The sequence below is a fragment of the Saccopteryx bilineata genome, chromosome 2, assembly GCF_036850765.1.
Source record: "Saccopteryx bilineata isolate mSacBil1 chromosome 2, mSacBil1_pri_phased_curated, whole genome shotgun sequence".
Lineage (NCBI taxonomy): Eukaryota > Metazoa > Chordata > Mammalia > Chiroptera > Emballonuridae > Saccopteryx > Saccopteryx bilineata.
Window position 1 is genome coordinate 12,724,352 of NC_089491.1, and position 18,859 is coordinate 12,743,210.

The 18,859-nt window shown below is 40.1% G+C and overlaps 1 protein-coding gene across 1 annotated transcript; it reads right to left on the reverse strand.

Moving 5' to 3' along the window:
* Nucleotides 1–7,073: 7,073 nt before the first annotated feature.
* Nucleotides 7,074–8,062, reverse strand: LOC136322155 (olfactory receptor 1J4-like). Its single transcript, XM_066254310.1, is given in 2 exon segments — nt 7,074–7,157; nt 7,159–8,062. Coding segments are annotated over 2 exon segments (984 nt in total). The 5' UTR covers nt 8,059–8,062.
* Between the last annotated feature and the right edge of the window lie 10,797 nt (nt 8,063–18,859).

The following is an 18,859-nucleotide window of genomic DNA, read 5'->3' on the forward strand; positions in this document are numbered from 1 at the left end:
TTGCTACCCCAGATTGTTTTCATTTCCATTTGCATGAAGTATTTTTTTCCATCCCTTCACTTTCAGTCTATGTGTATCTTTTGTTCTGAGGTGGGTCTCTGGTAGACAGTATATGTACAGGTGCTGTTTTCTTATCCATGCAGATACCCTATATCTTTTGATTGGAGCATTTATTCCATTTACATTGAAGGTTATTATTGACATGTACTTATTTATTATCATTTTATTCTTTAAATCTACAATTCTGGGGTTTTTTCCTTTGCTCTTTTTACAGCAGGTCCCTTAACATTTCTTGCAGTACTGATTTGGTTGTAATGAATTCCTTAAGGCTTTTTTTTTTTTTGTCTGGGAAGTTTTTTATTTCTTCTTCAATTTTAAATGATAGCCTTACTGTATAAAGTAGTCTTGGTTACGTTCTTGTTTTGCATCACTTTAAATATTTTTGCCAATCTCTTCTGGCCTCAAGTGTTTTTGCTGAGAAGTTGGATGTCATCCTTATGGGGGCTCCTCTGTAGGTAACTAACTGCGCTTTTTTTTTTGTATTTTTCTGAAGCTGGAAACGGGGAGAGACAGTCAGACAGACTCCCACATACGCCCGACCAGGATCCACCCAGCACGTCCACCAGGGGGCGATGCTCTGCCCCTCCGGGGTGTCGCTCTGTTGCGACCAGAGCCACTCTAGCTCCTGGGGCAGAGGCCAAGGAGCCATCCCCAGTGCCCGGGCCATCTTTGCTCCAATGGAGCCTTGCTGCGGGAGGGGACGAGAGAGACAGAGAGGAAGGAGAGGGGGAGGGGTGGAGAAGCAGATGGATGCTTCTCCTGTGTGCCCTGGCCGGGAATCAAACCCGGGACTTCTGCGTGCCAGGCCGACGCTCTACCACAGAGCCAACTGGCCAGGGCACTAACTGCTTTTTTTGGGTAGCTTTTAGTACTCTTAATGTTGACATTTTAATTATGATGTGTCATGGTGTAGACCTCTTTGGGTTCCTCTTTAATGGGACTCTCTGTGCTTCTTGAACATGTGTGACTTTTTCTTTTATCAATTTAGGTAAATTTTCAGCTATGATTTCTTCAAACAGGTTCTCTAACCCTTGTTCACTCTATTCTCTTTCAGAAACCCCTCTGATGCAGATTTTGTTTCTCTTCATGTTGCCACAGAGCTCTCCTAGAATTTCCGAAGTCTTTTTACACCTCTTTTCACTTTACTGCTCTGCTTCTCTGCTTCTGTTTATCTTGTCCTTTAAATTGCTGATTTGATCCTCTGCTTTATCCAGCCTGCTGTTGGTCCCTTCTAGTGCAGTCTTCATTTCTGATATTTCATTTGTCATTTCTGACTGTTTCTTTTCTACTATTTCAATGTCCTTTTTGATGTTTGCTATCTATTTAGGTGCTCATTCTGTCTATCCATTGTTGCTCTAAGATCTTTAAGCATCCTAAAAATCATTATTTTAAACTCTGTATCTGGTAGTTTGGTTACTTCCATTTTATTTAGTTCTTTTTCATGGGGATTTCTCTTGATTCATTTGGGTCATATTTCTTTGTCTGCCCATTTTAAGGTAGTCCTGTTTGACTTTGAAATTTTTGTGGGGTCTTTATGTGGAAGATGGGCTTGGTGGTACTGACCTCCAGGCCAGCTGTTTTTATTGTTCTAAGAATGCTTCTTGAGGGTACTATTTTCCCTGTTGTTGTATGTGAGTATTGAATACAGGTCGTCCTTTTGTGGGTATGGTTATTTCGTTAGGCTGCCCTGGATGGCTCTAAGGGTCAACCTTGATCATGTGAATTAGTACACTCTGTGCAATGTCTGTCCTGTTGGGCGTATTTATTCTTCACAGTGTCTGGTGCCTGCTAGACTCCTCCTTTGGGCGTGCTGCTTCTGTAGCTAGCTGAGGCTAGAATTGGTGCTATCTGCTACCAACTAACAGTTCTGTTGGTTCTAGATCTTCTTGGATTAATTTCAGCCATTGTTTGTAACCTGCTGTTGGTTACCTGTTTGCAGCTACTGCTCTTTTCTCTGTTTGTGTTTGCATTTTCTGTGCTGGCTAGTGATGAAAGGGCCAACTTGTATATAAGGATCAATTTCTTCCTGCTTAGAGGTGACAGCAGCTCCATAAAAGCCCCAAAGTCAGTTAGCTTTGCCTCCACTTTTTTGCTGCTACCCTTCTTCTTTCAGTTTTCCTGGTCTTTCCACAGAGTCTTCTGTAGAAAGACTGTAGTATAGGCACAGACTGGCCTCACTCAACCAACCCTGTACTAGTTGCAAGCTTGTTGGTTTAAGACAGCTGAGGTTGGGAATACAACATTAGTGGGACCCCTACTTCAGAGGTCTCTTGGTCAGAAGCTCAGCAGCCAAGGAAAGTAGCCCCTATTCCAGAGCCTAATCCCACAGCCACTGCTGGACACTCAAATTCTTATTTCTCCTCAGCAAGGTGAGCAGCAGGTTCAGATCAAATGTCCCCTCTGCAGAGGTTCTTACAGCTGATGAGATCCTTGTTCAGGGAGTAAAACTGAGGATTGAGTCCTCTCTTGGGACTGACTGTGCTGCCCCAGAAAGTGGCTAAGCCTTTTGACCAGACCCAGCAGTAGGCTCAAAGGGACCCATACTTTAAATGTCAATGCTTCAAGCCTCTCTCCCATTCTCCTATGGAAACTAGCTTAGTGGGGCAGGATATCTATCACCTGGGCCACTTGGGGTAAAGTTCTAGTCTGTTCAATGTGTGAGAGTGGCTGTGTGGGTGCTGATCACAGAGAGTGGAACTGGCCTCAGATGGGCCAGGTGTCAGATGAGCCATTCCTTAAGACACACCTCCAGCAAGAATCATTAGGTTTGAACCAATGCTCTCTGTAGCTGCCCACTGGATGTATCATTCCTGGGTCTCCCTGGAGGGAACCTGGCATAGACAAGTAAGCAACACTGCCGGTGACTGGCCCTCAGCAACCTTCTTGCAGCTACAAGCAATCCAGAGTTTGTGCCTGCCTCTGCTGGGCCCAGGTGCACATGGAAATATCAGCTGCACACCCAGGCTGACTTTTACCCACACTGGGCCTGGGTGAAGGTTCACAAAAGGCCAAGGTTCCCTGAGTCCCACCTCTTCAGCCTCCGTCCGCTGGCTGGTTGTTGGGCTTGGCCACCAAAAAAAAAACCCCTCTCTTAGAGTCTAGAGTCTGTGGCAACATACGGATTAGAAAGGGTGGTGTGCTCCTCCCCTTGGCCCCATGTGTCAGTCTGTCCGGATTTTTTTCACAGACTTCAGTAGGATGTTGCCCCAGGAATCTGGTGGGTGTGGCCTCTGAGACCCAGAGGTGTGGCCTGCCTGCATTCTGGACAATTTCTACTGAGTCTCCTGTGAGGCGGAATCACCAGTCATAGACTCGAGAGCATGCAGGGGAAAACTCTGGCCTCAACATCAGAAAACTGAGTCCCTCATGAGTCCCCTGCTTTCTGGATTCTCATAACTGCCTGGTCTCTATGTGTGGGGCTGGAGTGACTACCAAGGGCAGAGCAGTTGCTTTCCCTGAGGCTGACGCTACTCAGAGGAGACTGCTCCACTCAAGAAAGATGGTGACTGCAGTATTAGTGAATGACTCAGTAAAGGGTTTCTAGAGGCCATCCCTTACAGTATCTTCCCTGGGACACCAACTTCACACTCTACTCATACAACTCCAGTCCTCCCAGTCCTCCATCCATGGGGGCCCCAGGTAAAAGACTGTGAACAAGATTTTCTGTGCAGGCCCTTTAAGATGAAACTTGCATCTCCAAGAGCTCTGTGTCTTACTTGCAGACAAAAACCTTGGCTGTTTTCACCCCAAATTCTGTGTGGGTGCCTCTTCTAGGCCCTGGGGCTCTAGGCTGTTGCACCAGTCCTGGGGCTCAGGACCCACATCTCTCAGGATGTCCCCCCCTTCAATTATTGTCCTCCAGACCTTCAGCCACCGCTCTTGGGAGCAGGGAAGTCCCCCCATGTCTTCACCCTTCCTACCAGTGTCGGTGTGGCTTCTTCTATGATCCTTAGTTATAGACTTCTCTTCATTTCTTCCAAAGTTAGTTTCTCAAGATGATTGTTCTTAAATTAAGTTGTAATCCAATTTAGTCCTGGGAGGTGGCAGTTGGAAAGTCTGCCTACTCTGTTGCCATCTTGGAATTCCTGGTGGTTCTTATATGACAAAATTATTGCAAATATGGTGGCCAAATGGTGATTTTTCTGGTTTTATCATTTCTTCTATGTTATTTATTTTATTTTACTAAAAGAAGAAATTTACTTTTACTTTCTACTCATATGCTTTTTATTAATTATTTATATCATTATGGATTAATGATTTTTCTTATTCTCTGAGTTATATATTATTCCTATTATTGTGTATTTCAAAGTTTATCTGTGCTCAATACTTAAAAGGATATTAAATGACCTCAGAAAAGCCAACAGATAAATATTTATTAAAAGTAACACAAGAAGTAAAAAGTAGATGCTAATAAACTAAAGGAATGTTTACCCATAGGAGGTGGATCAGGAGTGGGACAGAAAGAATGGGGGATGGTCTTGACCAGGTGGTGGTACAGTGGATAGAGCATTGGCCTTGGATTCAGAGGCCCCAGGTTTGAAACCCAAGGTTAATGCCTTAAGTGCAGCTCAAAAGTTTGAGATAAAGGTTGCTGGCTTGAGCAAGGGAACATAGACATGACTCCATGGTCACTGGGTAGAGCTTAAAGGTGGCTGGCTTGAGCAAGGGGTCAATGCCTTGGCTGAAGCTCCTCAGTTACCTCAATTATGGCACATATGAGAAAGCAGTGAAGAACTAAGGTGCCAAAACAAAGAATTGATGCTTCTCATCTCTCTCTTTTCTGGTCTTGTCTGTTCCTCCTTCTGCCTCTGCCTCTCTCTTAATTTTTCTTTCTCTCTTGCTAAAAAACAGAAAGTATTAGCAATAGGATGAATGTAGATGTTGACATAGAACATATACATTTCTATCTATTTTACTTTTTTAAATTCATGAGTTCAAATTGATATTTCCAGTTCTAGTTTGACAGCAGAGAGTTCTTTTCAGCATCTCCTTCTCCATGTACACAGCACCTTCCCCGTGAGGGAGCACTCACTCCTTTTCCTATATATTTATTAATTTGCTGAATCTTTGGACACATGGCAAGCTGTTTCAGAACTCTGAAATCAGGCTTGGCCTGTTAGCTCAACCGTGGAATTTTGGCCCACTGTATAAAAGTCCTGGGTTCGATTACCAATCAGGACACAGAGGAGGAGCAACCATTGCTTCACCACTTTTACGTTTCCCCTTCTCTCTCTCCCTCTCCCACAGCCATGGCTCAAATGGTTCAAGCAAGTTGGCCCCAGGCACTGAGAATGGCTCCATATCCTCACCCCAGGTGCTGAAATAGCTCTGTTGCTGAGTAACAGAGCAGCTTCCTCAGATGGGCAGAACATCATATGGTAGGGGGCTTGCTGGGTGGATCCAAGTCAGGATGTATGCGGGAGCATGTCTCTCTGCCTCTCTGATCCTCCCACCTCTCAATTAAAAAACATAATAATCTTGAAATCATAACACTGTTAACACATTAAAGCTCAAACATTGTTTTCCCTTTCTTTTAGGGTAATTGTATATAGATGTAATTCTGAGTTAAATAATTAGTTAGGTTACTTATTTTATTTTCCCCTTTAGTCTTATTATCATAGTAATTTGCAATATAGTTCGGTTCATATGTTTTGTTTTATTTTATCTTTATTCACCACGTTTTTTTTTTTTCTTCATTGAAGACTTTATTTATTTTATAGGAAAGACAAGGAGAGAGAGAATGTGGCAGAGCAGGAAGCATCAACTACCATTTTTGCCTGATTGGCAATGCCCAGGGTTTTAAACCCGTTACCTCAGTATTCCAGGTCGACACTTTATCCAGTGTGCTACCACTGGTCAGGCTCACCACCACTTCTACTTATTTTTAGTGGCAAAAGACAACAGAGTCAAAAACTATACAAATAATCATACTTATGATTCTTCTGCCCCACGTTCTGTAGGTAAACAATGTCATTAGTTTCTATTTGTTCTTTCTGTGGCTCTCTTTGTTGAAATAGGCAGACATGTACATTGTATTTTTCTTTAATTTTACATAAAAAGTAGCATGTTGTAAGTACTTCTTTACACATTGATCTTTTCCCATTTAATAAGTATTCTGATAATTCTCCATATAGATTCATAGACATCATTGTTCTTAATTTTTCACATTTGCGATATACTTAAATGTATTCATGTTCTACAGTGTGTTCTTTAGGGGTTGTAAAGGAGATATATGTGATGGGTGTCCTTAATGGCCATGAATTGTAGATATAAAACAGCTAGAATAGTAAATTTTATGTTTTGAATATTAGAATGCAATTTAAATAATTAAGGAGAAAGTAAAGTGTAATGTTAACAAAGCACAGAAAAAAGTTATAAAATTATAATAATAATGAATGATTAGTAAGTTAAAGAGGGGTGCTGGAGTAACAAAATATGTTTTTAATGAATAAAAAGGAGGAAGGCAAGAGAATAAATATGAAACAGGTGTGTAAAATAGCCTAATGCTAGAAATATCTCCTAATTATACATGAAGTGGGCTGTTGTTAAATACATTTATAAAAGACCCCTCTCCCTATTTTAAGAAGCTTTACTTTAAAGCACCTGTATATTTTTATATTGTAATTGTTATTACCATGGCTGATTGCAGTCTACCAACATGATGCCATTCAGTGTGAGTTGGGAACATTGAACCAAGTCAGCTTAACACCAGTGTAAGCCAGCATAAAGGAATCAGCTCAAAAAAAAAAGTAGGGTTAATCAAGAGCATATCATAATATTAAATCAGTGCGTCCCCATGACAGATTCAAAAACTAAAATATCTCAAAGGAAAAAGACAAATTAAAATTTATATTTGTGCAATGTTTTACATAACTTTGCATACATCAAAAAAGACAAGATGAACAAAGAAATATTAATTAGGAAAAATTATTAACAAACTAGTTGGCAAATTTGACCACATTGATATAATAACAACACTTATACATGAAAACAGAATGCATATTTTATTAAAGTTATATGGAGATGTCAACCATATAGTATTTTAGAAAATAGAGCTCATTGTGCTCCTGACTGCACACTAACCCTGTTGACACACATTTCCAAGGCCTGTTTGATGTCTCTATTCCTCAGGCTGTAGATGAAGGGGTTCAGCATGGGGGTAACTACCGTGTACATGACCGAAGCAGTGATGTCTTTGGAATCCCATGAGGAGGAGAAAAAGTAAACACCTGATAGTGTTCCATAGTATAAGGACACCACAAAGAGATGGGAGCCACAGGTAGAAAAGGCTTTATAGAGTCTCTTAGTGGAGGGGACCCTCAGGATGATGGTCCCTATATGAACATAGGAGCTTAAAATAATACACAAAGGCAGAATTGAAAACAATCCTCCCACAGTGAAGATGACCAGGTCATTGAGGGAGATGTCAGAGCAGCTGAGCTTCAGGAGTGCAGCGAGGTCACAGAAGAAGTGGCTGATGGTGTTGTTGGCACAGAAGGACAGTCGAACCAAGAGGAGGGTGTGTGTCAGGGCAGTGCCACAGGACAAAATCCAGGAGCCAGCCACCAGCAACACACACAGCCCCTCTCTCATGATGGTGGTATAGCGTAGAGGGTGACAGATGGCCACATACCTGTCATATGCCATCGCTGCCAGGAGGAAATTGTCAGTACTAGCAAAAAACATGAAAAAATACATCTGAGTAATGCAACCCACATAGGAGATGGATTGTTGCTGAGTCTGCATGTTCATGAGCATCTTTGGGACAGTGACGGATGACAGAGAAATGTCAGAGAAGGCCAAGTGGCTAAGGAAGAAGTACATGGGTGTGTGCAGGCGGGAGTCCAGCCTGATGAGCAGGATGATGAGCAGGTTGCCCAGCACCGTGGTCAGGTACATGCCCAGGAACAGGGTGAAGAACCCGCGCTGCTGCCCTGGCTGCATGGGGAGCCCCAGGAGGAGGAACTCGGACACGCTGCTCTGGTTCTCGGGCCCCATGCTGCTCCCCGTCTGCTGGGGAGGAAGGAGGTTTGGGACTCTCAGCAACCTGGAAAGGATGCCCAGGACCATCATGTTTCAGACTCTAATTTTACAGAAAAATCAGGAATTTTTAACTTCCCTCCTATTAATTTCTCATCTTCACTCTACCACAGTCTGGTTCCAGGAACACTTTGTACCCCAAAGCAGCCAACAAGACCACATTACACAGAAGCAAGAGTGCCTTCTATGTTTCATTCATCATTATTGATTGAAAATCGAGACCTTGTACCTCTTACAAAGACTGATGGCAGGACTGAACAAGAAAAACAAAGTTCCCACTTCTATGACATTCGAACATGATGGACATGGAGAGACAATGTCCGCCCCAGGCCAGAGCCACACCACACTAACTCACTGTAACAGAAGTAGAGGATGAGCCCAGAAAACTGCTCTCATTTGTTTGTGCCTTAAAGTAACATGAGACTCAGTGCTGCTCTGGTGTGGTTGGAGCGGTGTCACACTGCTCCTGTGGATCTTCCAGGTCCCATGACCTGCAGCTGTAAACTCACAGACACTCTAGAAATGTGTGGCCATTTAAAGTCCTTAGATGCCAGAATGACTCCAAAGCCAGAGTAGTCCACAAACTACCATTCTTCGTATACTGAACATTTTGGTGAACATTCAGCACTGGGCTAAGGACTTTATCCAAGTTTCCTAATTGAATCCACCCATCAGACTTACAGTCCCGGGTTTTAAGATCTCTTCACATCTTTACAAAGGATTTTTGTTCATTTACCTATTTTTATCATTTAAGATAAGGAAACTTAAATGATACAAATGCTACAGGCACACAGAGAGCAGTAGGGGACAGCATGGCACACACGTGTGTATATCTGTATCTGTATGTGATGTGTAGTGAATACAATTGATAGATATGTACTATCATTTCCTATAAATTAAAAATTACCAAGTATTAGCTATTTCACGGGGTTCAGTCTAACATGTGTGTGATCAGAACCCTCGCTCTTAACCTGATATCACACACGGGATCCCCCCTTTTGTTGGTTAGGGGAAGCCAAGCACAACATATTATTTTAGAGCTTTGAGGGTGCAAAGTTGTCAAAATCTTTGTCCTCTTCCTCAGTAATATAATTCCTTTATAGTTAGGTACTTTCAGCTGACAAAACCTTCTCAGATACCCTGACCTCTGTTGGCACAGCAAACACTGCCCGAGCGCCTCTGGGGTTCACGAGGCGAGGGTCCTTCTTTCCTCTCCATGGATGTGGAAACAGGCCAGGGACTGAGGAAACTTTCCCAGAGTGTCAGTGAGATTTGTCAGAGATTTTGCTGAAACTTCTGCCAGCATGATGCCTGAAGTGTTTTTTCTTTAGAATGTTTAATAAAAGTAAAGAAAAAGTTTCATAGCTCAAATCAACTGTGAACAATCAATTGAGATAACTCACTACCTTCTGACCAGCCACTCAAATCAACTGACACTCAGATACATGAAATGACAGCTGATCTGTTTCATGCAACAGGAAGTTGCTTAGGGTTTGGTTTTCTCACTCATTGGAGCCACAGAAGGAGGACATCTCAGGAAATACATGAGGTCATGGGTGCAGATCACACACACAGAAATGCACACACTTTCGCGCACACACACACTGCTGATTTGAGAATTGGTCTCCTGTGTCTAACTTCCCATCCTAAGGAAAGGATCACCGATATGGGATTCAGCTCATAAACACTTATATAAATACATACAAGTCATAAGTAATACACAAAATGAGACATATAAAACACACAATGATGTATCACTCAACCACAATCACACAACACACATCAACAACCTGACTAGGAGCCACTTGCTAAACACTTCCCTTATCACATAGAACTCAAACACTGAACGTAAACATCTCTGAAGACCCTCAAAAGTATAAAAATTCAAAAATCATACATGCATAATCAGCCACACTGACTACAACATCAGCACACACACTCCTATTACTGAGAGTCTTGCTCCTGCCGCCCCTGACTCACCCCCAGTTGGGGGAGGGCAGTCAGCATTCGGTCACAGGTGCGGTCATTACACCACCATCTACATGTCACATACACATGGTAACCAAAGACAGAGGAAACCAAACAATACATTTTCCTGCTCTCACACACGAGTGTGTCACTCACAAATTAGCTGGCATGGGCAGCAGCACACTCTGTGGAGACAGGTGTGAGCCCTCTCTGACCTTAGTCCCCGGTGAGGCCGGTGTCTTCTTGTCCAGCAGCCGAGATGACAGTCTCACTCCCGATGCCCAGCTCTGCTGCAGGTGTTTTTGGTCATAGGCATGAACCAGGAGTCCCTAGTCACACAGCAAGAGATGATCACTTGGTGTATACCCGCTAAAACAGGGCCTAAGTAGGGTGTAACTCCGGAAGATCGTCAGGCGGTGGTTCAGATACGTAGCGCGCGCGCGCACACACACACACACACACACACACACACACACACACACACACACATGCAGACACACACACAGTCATGGACACAGAGTCTCACTTGACCTGCTAGCACACAGGCAGACCCATCGCCAAGGGCAGAGTCTCAGCCCCTCTGACCTGTGCCCGTCACTGCTGAGTCAGACTCCTTCTGCTCCAGACTGCTGCCGACTCCTCAGGTTTCTTCAGAAGGTCTTAGGTCTAGACAGAGAGAAGAAACATCTGTGGCCCTGGCCCTTCTAGAGACCTTCATTCTCCTCAGACAGCTCCAGGGAAATGAGTCCAAGGCAAGACTTAATTACTAATGAGGGACTGAATCCCAGTCCCCAAGCTTCAGGCTACTTTCTGACTGCCCTTTGGGGAGCTGTGTCCCAGAGCCAGAGGGACTGAAGTCCTAGGGGACAGTGTCCTTGATTCCACTGATGCCCTGGACTCCTTTCTTTTTGGACATTGTTCCAGCAGGAACAGGATTTTTCAACTTTTTATTTTGCAGTGATTTTAAAGATATACAAAAGTTGTGAAAATGATATTAAGAATTCCTGGACAGGCTTCACCATGATTCTTCAATGATTAAATTAATATTTTATTATGTATGTCTTTTGTATTTATGTATTTATGTATATTTTAGGGTTCAATTTTCAGCAGATGTGTCACAGTGCATATTATTAGATATGATATTAAATTTTTAATTATTTTTATTTTTGTATTTTTCTGAAGCCAAAAACAGGGAGGCAGTCAAACAGACTCCCGCATGCGCCCGACCGGGATCCACCCGGCACGCCCACCAGGGGGCGATGCTTTGCCCATCCGGGGCGTCGCTCTATTGCAACCAGAGCCATTCTAGCACCTGAGGCAGAGGCCACAGAGCCATCCTCAGCACCCGGACCAACTTTGCTCCAATGGAGCCTTGGCTGTGGGAGGGGAAGAGAGAGACAGAGAGGAAGGAGAGGGGGAGGGATGGAGAAGCAGATGGGCGCTTCTCCTGTGTGCCCTGGCCGGTAATTGAACCCGGGACTCCTGCAGGCCAGGCCGATGCTCTACCACTGAGCCAACCGGCCAGTGCCTAATTTTTTAAATAACTAGTGTTTTTATCCTTGATCAATTGACTAAGGTGGTGTCTGCCTGGTTCTCTAGTGTAAAGTTATGATTTTTTAAATGGACACATGGACTAGATACACAGTCATCAGAGGGAAGTGGTGAGGGAAAGGTGTGAAAGAAGGGGAATAGATTAGCTAAGAAATCATATACACATAAGCTGTGCAAAAGCTTTTTAGTTTGCTATAGTCCCATTGTTCATCATGTCTTTTATTTCACTTGCCCATGGAGATAAATCAGCAAATATATTGCTGCGAGAGATGTTGGAGAGCTTACTGGTTGTTTTCTTCCAAGATGATTATGGTTTTACGACTTACATTTAAGTCTTTTATCCATTTTTAATTTATTTTTGTGAATGGTGTAATTAGTAGTCTAGTTTCATTTTTTTGCAGGTAGCTGTCCAATTTTCCCAATACCATTTGTTAAAGAGACTGCCTTTACTCCATTGTATGCTTTTACCTCCTTTGTCAAATATCAATTGGCCATAAAGGCATAGGTTTATTTGTGGGTTCTCTGTTCTGTTCCATTGATCTATGTGCCTGTTCTTATGCTGGCACCAAGCTGTTATGAGTACAATGACCTTGTAGTATAACTTGATATCAGAAAGTATGATACCTCCCACTTTATTCTTCTTTTTTAAGATTGCTGAGGCTATTTGTGTTCTTTTTTGATTCCATATAAATTTTTGGAATATATGTCCTATATCTTTAAAGTACGTGATTGGTATTTTAATAGGATTTGCATTGAATTTATAGATTGCTTTGGGTAATATAGACATTTTAATGATGTTTATTCTTCCTATCCATTATCACGGTATACACTTCCATTTGTTTGTATCTTCCTTGATTTTATCAATGTATTATAATTTTCTGAGTACCAGTTTTTAACTTCCTTTGTTAAATTTACTCATAGGTATCTATTTATTTTGTTGCAGTAGTGAAGGGGATTGTTTCCTTAATTTCTCTTTCAGACAGTTCATTGTTGCTGTATAAAAATGCCACTGATTTCTAAATATTAATTTTATATCCTGCCACCTTGCTGAATTCATTTATCAGGTACAGTAGGTTTTTGACTGAGACTTTAGGATTTTTTTATGTACAGTATCATGTCATCAGCAAATAATGATAATTTTACTTCTTCTTTTCCAATTTGGATGTCTTTTATTTCTTCTTCTAGTCTGATTGCTATAGCTAGGACTTCCAGAACTATGCTGAATAAGTGTGGTGAAAGGGGGCACCCCTGCCCTGTTCCTGATCTTTAGGGGATTGCTTTTCATTTTTGCCCATTGAGTATGATGTTGGCTATGAGTTTGTCATAGATGTTCTTTATCATGTTGAGATATGTTCCCTGCATTCCCACTTTTCTGAAAGTTTTGATCATGAATGGATTTTATCCAATGTTTTGTCTGCATTTATTGATATTATCATGTGGTTTTTCTCCTTTCTTTTGTTTATGTGATGAATCACATTGATTGATTTGTGAATATTGTACCATCCTTTCCTCCCCAGAATAAATGCCTCTTGATCATGATGTATGATATTTTTCATGTATTGCTTGATTGGTTTGCTAATATTTTGTTGAGAATTTTAGCATCTAAGTTCATCAGAGATATTGGCCTATAGTTTTCTTTTTTGTAGTGTCTTTGCCTGGTTTTAGAATGAAGATTATGCTTGCCTCATAAAAGGAGCTTGGAAGTTTTCCCTCTTCTTGAATTTTTTGAAATAGCTTGAGAAGGATTGGAGTTAGTTCTTCTTTGAATATTTGGTAAAATTTGCCTGGGAAGCCATCTGGCTTAGGGCTTTTGTTTGCTGGGAGTTTTTTGATAACTGTTTCGATCTCATTTGTTGTATTCAGTTTGTTTAGGTTTTCTGATTCTTCCAGATTGATTGTTGAAAGACTATATGTTTCAAGGAATTTGTCCATTTCACCTGGTTGTCTGATTTTTTGACAAAGAGTTCTTCATAGTATTTTCTTCAATCCTTTGTATTTCTTAATTGTCAGTTGTTAGTTTTCTACTCTCATTTCTAATTTTATTTATTTTCTCTCTTTGTTTTACTTGGTGAATCTGGTTAAAAGTTCATCAATCTCATTTACCTTTTCTGAGAACAAGCTCTTGTTTTTATTGATCTTCTTTATTGTTATTTTGCCTCTATGTCATTTATTTCTACTCTAGTCTTTATTATCTCCTTCCTTCTACTTCCTCTGCAATTTTCTTGCTTTTATTTTTCTAGTTCTTTTAGATGCAGTATTAAATTGTTTACTTGGGCTTTTATTTTGCATTAGGTATGCTTGTAATGCTATGAAATTCCCTCTTAGGACTGCTTTTGCTGTGTCCCATAAATTTTAAGATATTGTATGTTCATTTTTATTTGTTTCAAGGATATTTTCGATTTCTTTCTTGTTCTCATTGTTAATCCATTTGTTATTTAATAACATGCTATTTAGTCTTCAAATGGTTGAATGTTTTTCAGTTTTTCTATTGTAGTTGATTTTTAGTTTCATGCCATTGTGATCAGAGAAGATGCATGATATGATTTCAATCTTCTTAAATTTATTGAGACTTATTTTTTGTCCTAACATGTGGTCTATCCTAGAGAATGTACCATGAGCATTTGAATAGAATGTATATTCTGCTGCTTTGGGGTGAAAGGTTCTGAAGATATCTATTAAATCCAGTTGATTTAGTGTGTCCTTTAAGGCTGCTATTTCTTTGTTAATTTTCTGTTGGGAGGATCTATCCACTGAAGTTAGTGGGGTATTAAAATCCCCTACTATTATAGTATTATTGTTGACCTCTCTCTTTATGCCCATCAAAATATGCTTTGTATAGTTAGGTGCTCCTATATTATGTGCATAGATATTTATAATGGTGATTCTTATATAACAAAATTATTGCAAATGTCGTGGCCAAATGATTTTTCTACTCTTGTCATTTCTTCTTTGTATTTTTATTGAATTTTTGAAAAGAAGGAATTTATCCTTACTCCCCACTCATTTGCTATTTCTTTATTAATTTATTTGTACATTAATGATTCTTATTATTCTCTGAGTTATAAACCATTGCTGTTGTTATTTATTTTAAACTTTAAGTGTGTTTCAGCTCTACAGACAACTGATAGTTGACAAAGGAGGTAAGGAAATACAATGGAGTAAAGACAGCCTCTTCAACAAATGGTGTTGGGAAAATTGGACAGCAACCTGCAAAAAAATGAAACTAGGCCACCAACTTACACCATTCACAAAAATAAACTTAAAATGGATAAAAGACTTAAATGTAAAGCGTGAAACCATAAGCATCTTAGACGAAAACATAGGCAGTAAGCTCTCCAACATTTCTCGCAGTGATGTATTTGCTAATTTATCTCCACGGGCAAGGGAAATAAAAGACAGGATAAACAAATGGGACTATATCAAACTAAAAAGCTTTTGCACAGCCAGAGACAATAAGAACAAAATAAAAAGACAAACTACACAATGGGAGAACATATTTGACAGTATGTCTGATAAGGGGTTAATAACCAAAATTTATAAAGAACTTGTAAATCTCAACACCAGAAAGACAAACAATCCAATCAAAAAATGGGCTAAAGAAATGAATAGACACTTCTCCAAAGAGGATATACAGATGGCCAATAGGCACATGAAAAAATGCTCAACATCACTAATCATTAGAGAAATGCAAATTAAAACCACAATGAGATATCACCTCACACAGGTCAGAATGGCGCTCATCAACAAAACAACACAGAATAAGTGCTGGCGAGGGTGTGGAGAAAAGGGAACCCTCCTGCACTGCTGGTGGGAATGCAGACTGGTACAGCCTCTGTGGAAAACAGTATGGAGATTCCTCACAAAATTGAAATCGAACTGCCTTTTGACCCAGCCATCCCACTTTTAGGAATATACCCCAAGGACACCATAGAACGGTTCTAGAAGGAGAAATGCACCCCCATGTTTATAGCAGCATTGTTCACAATAGCAAAGATCTGGAAACAGCCCAAGTGTTCGTCAGAGGACGAGTGGATTAAAAAGCTTTGGTACATATATACTATGGAATACTACTCAGCCATAAGAAATGATGACATCGGATCATTTACAATAACATGGATGGACCTTGATAACATTATACGGAGTGAAATAAGTAAATCAGAAAAAAACTAAGAACTATATGGACCCATGCATAGATGGGACATAAAAATGAGACTCAGAGACATGGACAAGAATGTGATGGTAACAGGGAGTGTGGAGGAGGGGTGGGGAGGGGGCGAGGAAGGAGAGGGAGGGAATGGGGGGAGGGTAGGGGCACAAAGGAAACCAGATAGAAGGTGACGGAGGATGATTTGACTTTGAGTGAGGGGTATGCAGCATAATTAAAGGTCAAAATAATCTGGAGAGGTTTTCTCGGAACATATGTACCCTGATTTATCAATGTCACTGCATTAAAATTAATAAAAATAAGATTAAAAAAAACAACCCCCCCCCCCAAAAAAAAACCCTTAAGTGTGTTCATTACTCTAAAAGATGTTAAATGATCTCAGAGAAGCCAATGGGTAAATATGTATAACAAGAAACACAAGAAATAAAAACTAGAAACTAAGAAACTAAAGGAGTATTTACCTATAGGAAGTGGGTCATGAATGGGACAAAATGAATGGGGCATTAGCTTGACCAGGTGTTTGCACAGTAGATAGAGCATTGACCTGGGATTTAGAGGACCCAGGTTAGAAACTCCAAGGTTGCTGACTTAAGCGCAGGCTCACCAGTTTGAGATTGGTGTTGCTGGCTTAAGCGTAGAATCATAGACATGATTCCATAGTCATTGGCTTGAGCTCAAAGGTCACTGACTTGAAGCCCAAGACCCCTTACTTGAGCCCAAGTTTGCTGGCTTGAGCAAGGGGTCACTGCCTCAGTTGTAGTCTCCTGCCCTCCATCCCTGGTCAAGGCATCTATGAGAAAGGAATCAATGTGTAACTAAGTTACCACAATAAAGAATTCATGCTTCTCATCTTTCTTCCTGTCTGTCTGTACGTCTCTCTGCCTCCCTCTCTCTAAAAACATTATATATATATATATATATATATATATATATATATATATATATATATATATATATATGTTGGTAACTGTACATGCTGACATAGAATATATACATTTCTATCTATTTATACTTTCCTAAATCCATGAGTTCTAAATCGATATTCCAATTCTGGTTTGACAACAGAGAATTCTTTTAAGCCTCTCCTTCTCCATGTGCACAGCATCTTCCCCTTGAGGGAGGACTCACTCCTTTTCCTTTATATCAATATTCTGAATCTTTGGACGCATGGTGAGCTATTTCAGATACTTGAAATCAGCCCTGGACAGTTGTCTCAGTGGTAGAGCATAGACCTTGTGTTTCTAAGTCCTGGGTTTGATTCCCTGTCAGGATACACAGGAGAAGCAACTATTTGCTTCACCAAACTCCACTTCTTTTTCTCTCTTTCTCTCTCTCTCCTCCCACAGCCAGGGCTCAAATGGTTCGAGCTACCTCGCCTTGGAGCTGAGGATGGTTCCATGGCCTCACCTCAGTAGCTCAAATAACTAATTTGCCAAGCAACGAAGCAGCTACCCCAGATGGGCAGAGCCTCACCTGGTAGGAGGCTTGCTGGGTGGATCTCTGTCTGGGTGCATACAGGAGCCTGTTTCTCTTCTTCCCTGCCTCTCTACCTCTCACTTAATAAAAAAAGAGAATCTTGGAATCATAGCACTGTTAATAACAAATTACAGCTAAAACTTTATTTTCACTTTTTTAATGGTGATTGTGTATAAACATGATTCTGGGTTCAATAATTACTTAGGTTACTCATTTTATTTTCCCCTTTTGTAAATTATGGTAGTAATTTGCAATATAGTTAGGTCCATTTGTTTTGTTTTATTCTATCTTGCTTAATTCACCATGTCCCATTTTCCTTTACCCTTTTTTAAGAGAGGAGAAAGAAAAAGAGAGAGAGAGAAGGGGGGAGGAGAAGGAAGCATCAACTACCATACGTGCCTTGACCAGAAATGCCCAGGGTCTCAAACTGGGAACCTCAGCATTCCAGGTCAGTTTTTATCCAATGTGCCACCACAGGTCAGGCTCACCACCTCCTCTATTTATTTTTTAGTGACAAAATACAACACAGTACAAACTATACAAATGAACATACTGATCTGATTCTTCTGTCCCATGTCCTAAAGAAAAACAATGTCATTAGTTTTGATTTATTCTTCAGTGTCTCTGTGTGCTCAAATAGGCAGACATATGTGCAATGTAATTTTCATTCATTTTTATATAAAAAGTAGCATGCGATAAGTGCTACTTTACACATTGCTCTTTTCCCATTTAGTCAGGTATCCTGTTATTTCTCCATATTGATTCATTTCACATTTGTTCTTTTTTCCACATTTGAGAAATACTTAAACTTATTGATGTTCTACGATGTGTTCTTTAGGGATTGCAAATGAGATATGGGTGATGAGTGTCCTTAATGTCAATAAATTATAGATATCAAAAGACAAAAATGGTAAATTTCATGTTTTGAATATTAAAATACAATTTAAATAATTGAGGAGAAAGTATAAAGTAATGTTAGCACACAGCACAGATAAGGGTTATAAAAATATAATAATAATGAAAGATTGATTAATAGGTTAAAAAGCAAAGATAAAGTAATAAAATATGTATTTAGTAAATAAAAGGAAGAAGGCAAGAGAATAAATGTAAAACAGGTGATACAATAAAAAAATAAGTAATATGGAAAACACTAATTCAAAGATATTATGATTACCTTAGATGTCAGTAGATAAAATTCTCAATTAATATACTAATGGTTGCTTTATATAGAATCAGGAAAATCCAACTTCACACTATGGACAATGGACATCTCAAAGAGATAAACCCATAAAAACATTAAAGTGATGAGAAAGAAATATTAAGTAAACATTAACCTCAAGAAAGCTGCATCTTTATGTCATATACTATTATAGTATCTGTTTATCTATATCTGTATGTGTATCTATATCTCTAAATATAGCTCTAAATATACTAATATCAGTAGTCGATGAGGTGTTAGGTAGGACTCATTGGTAGTAATATCTCCTAATTATGAACAAAGTGGGGCGTTGTTAAATACATTTATAAAAATCTTCCTGTCTCTGTTTTAAAAGGCCTCGCTTTGTACTACCTGTGCATTTCATAGTGTAATTATTTCTA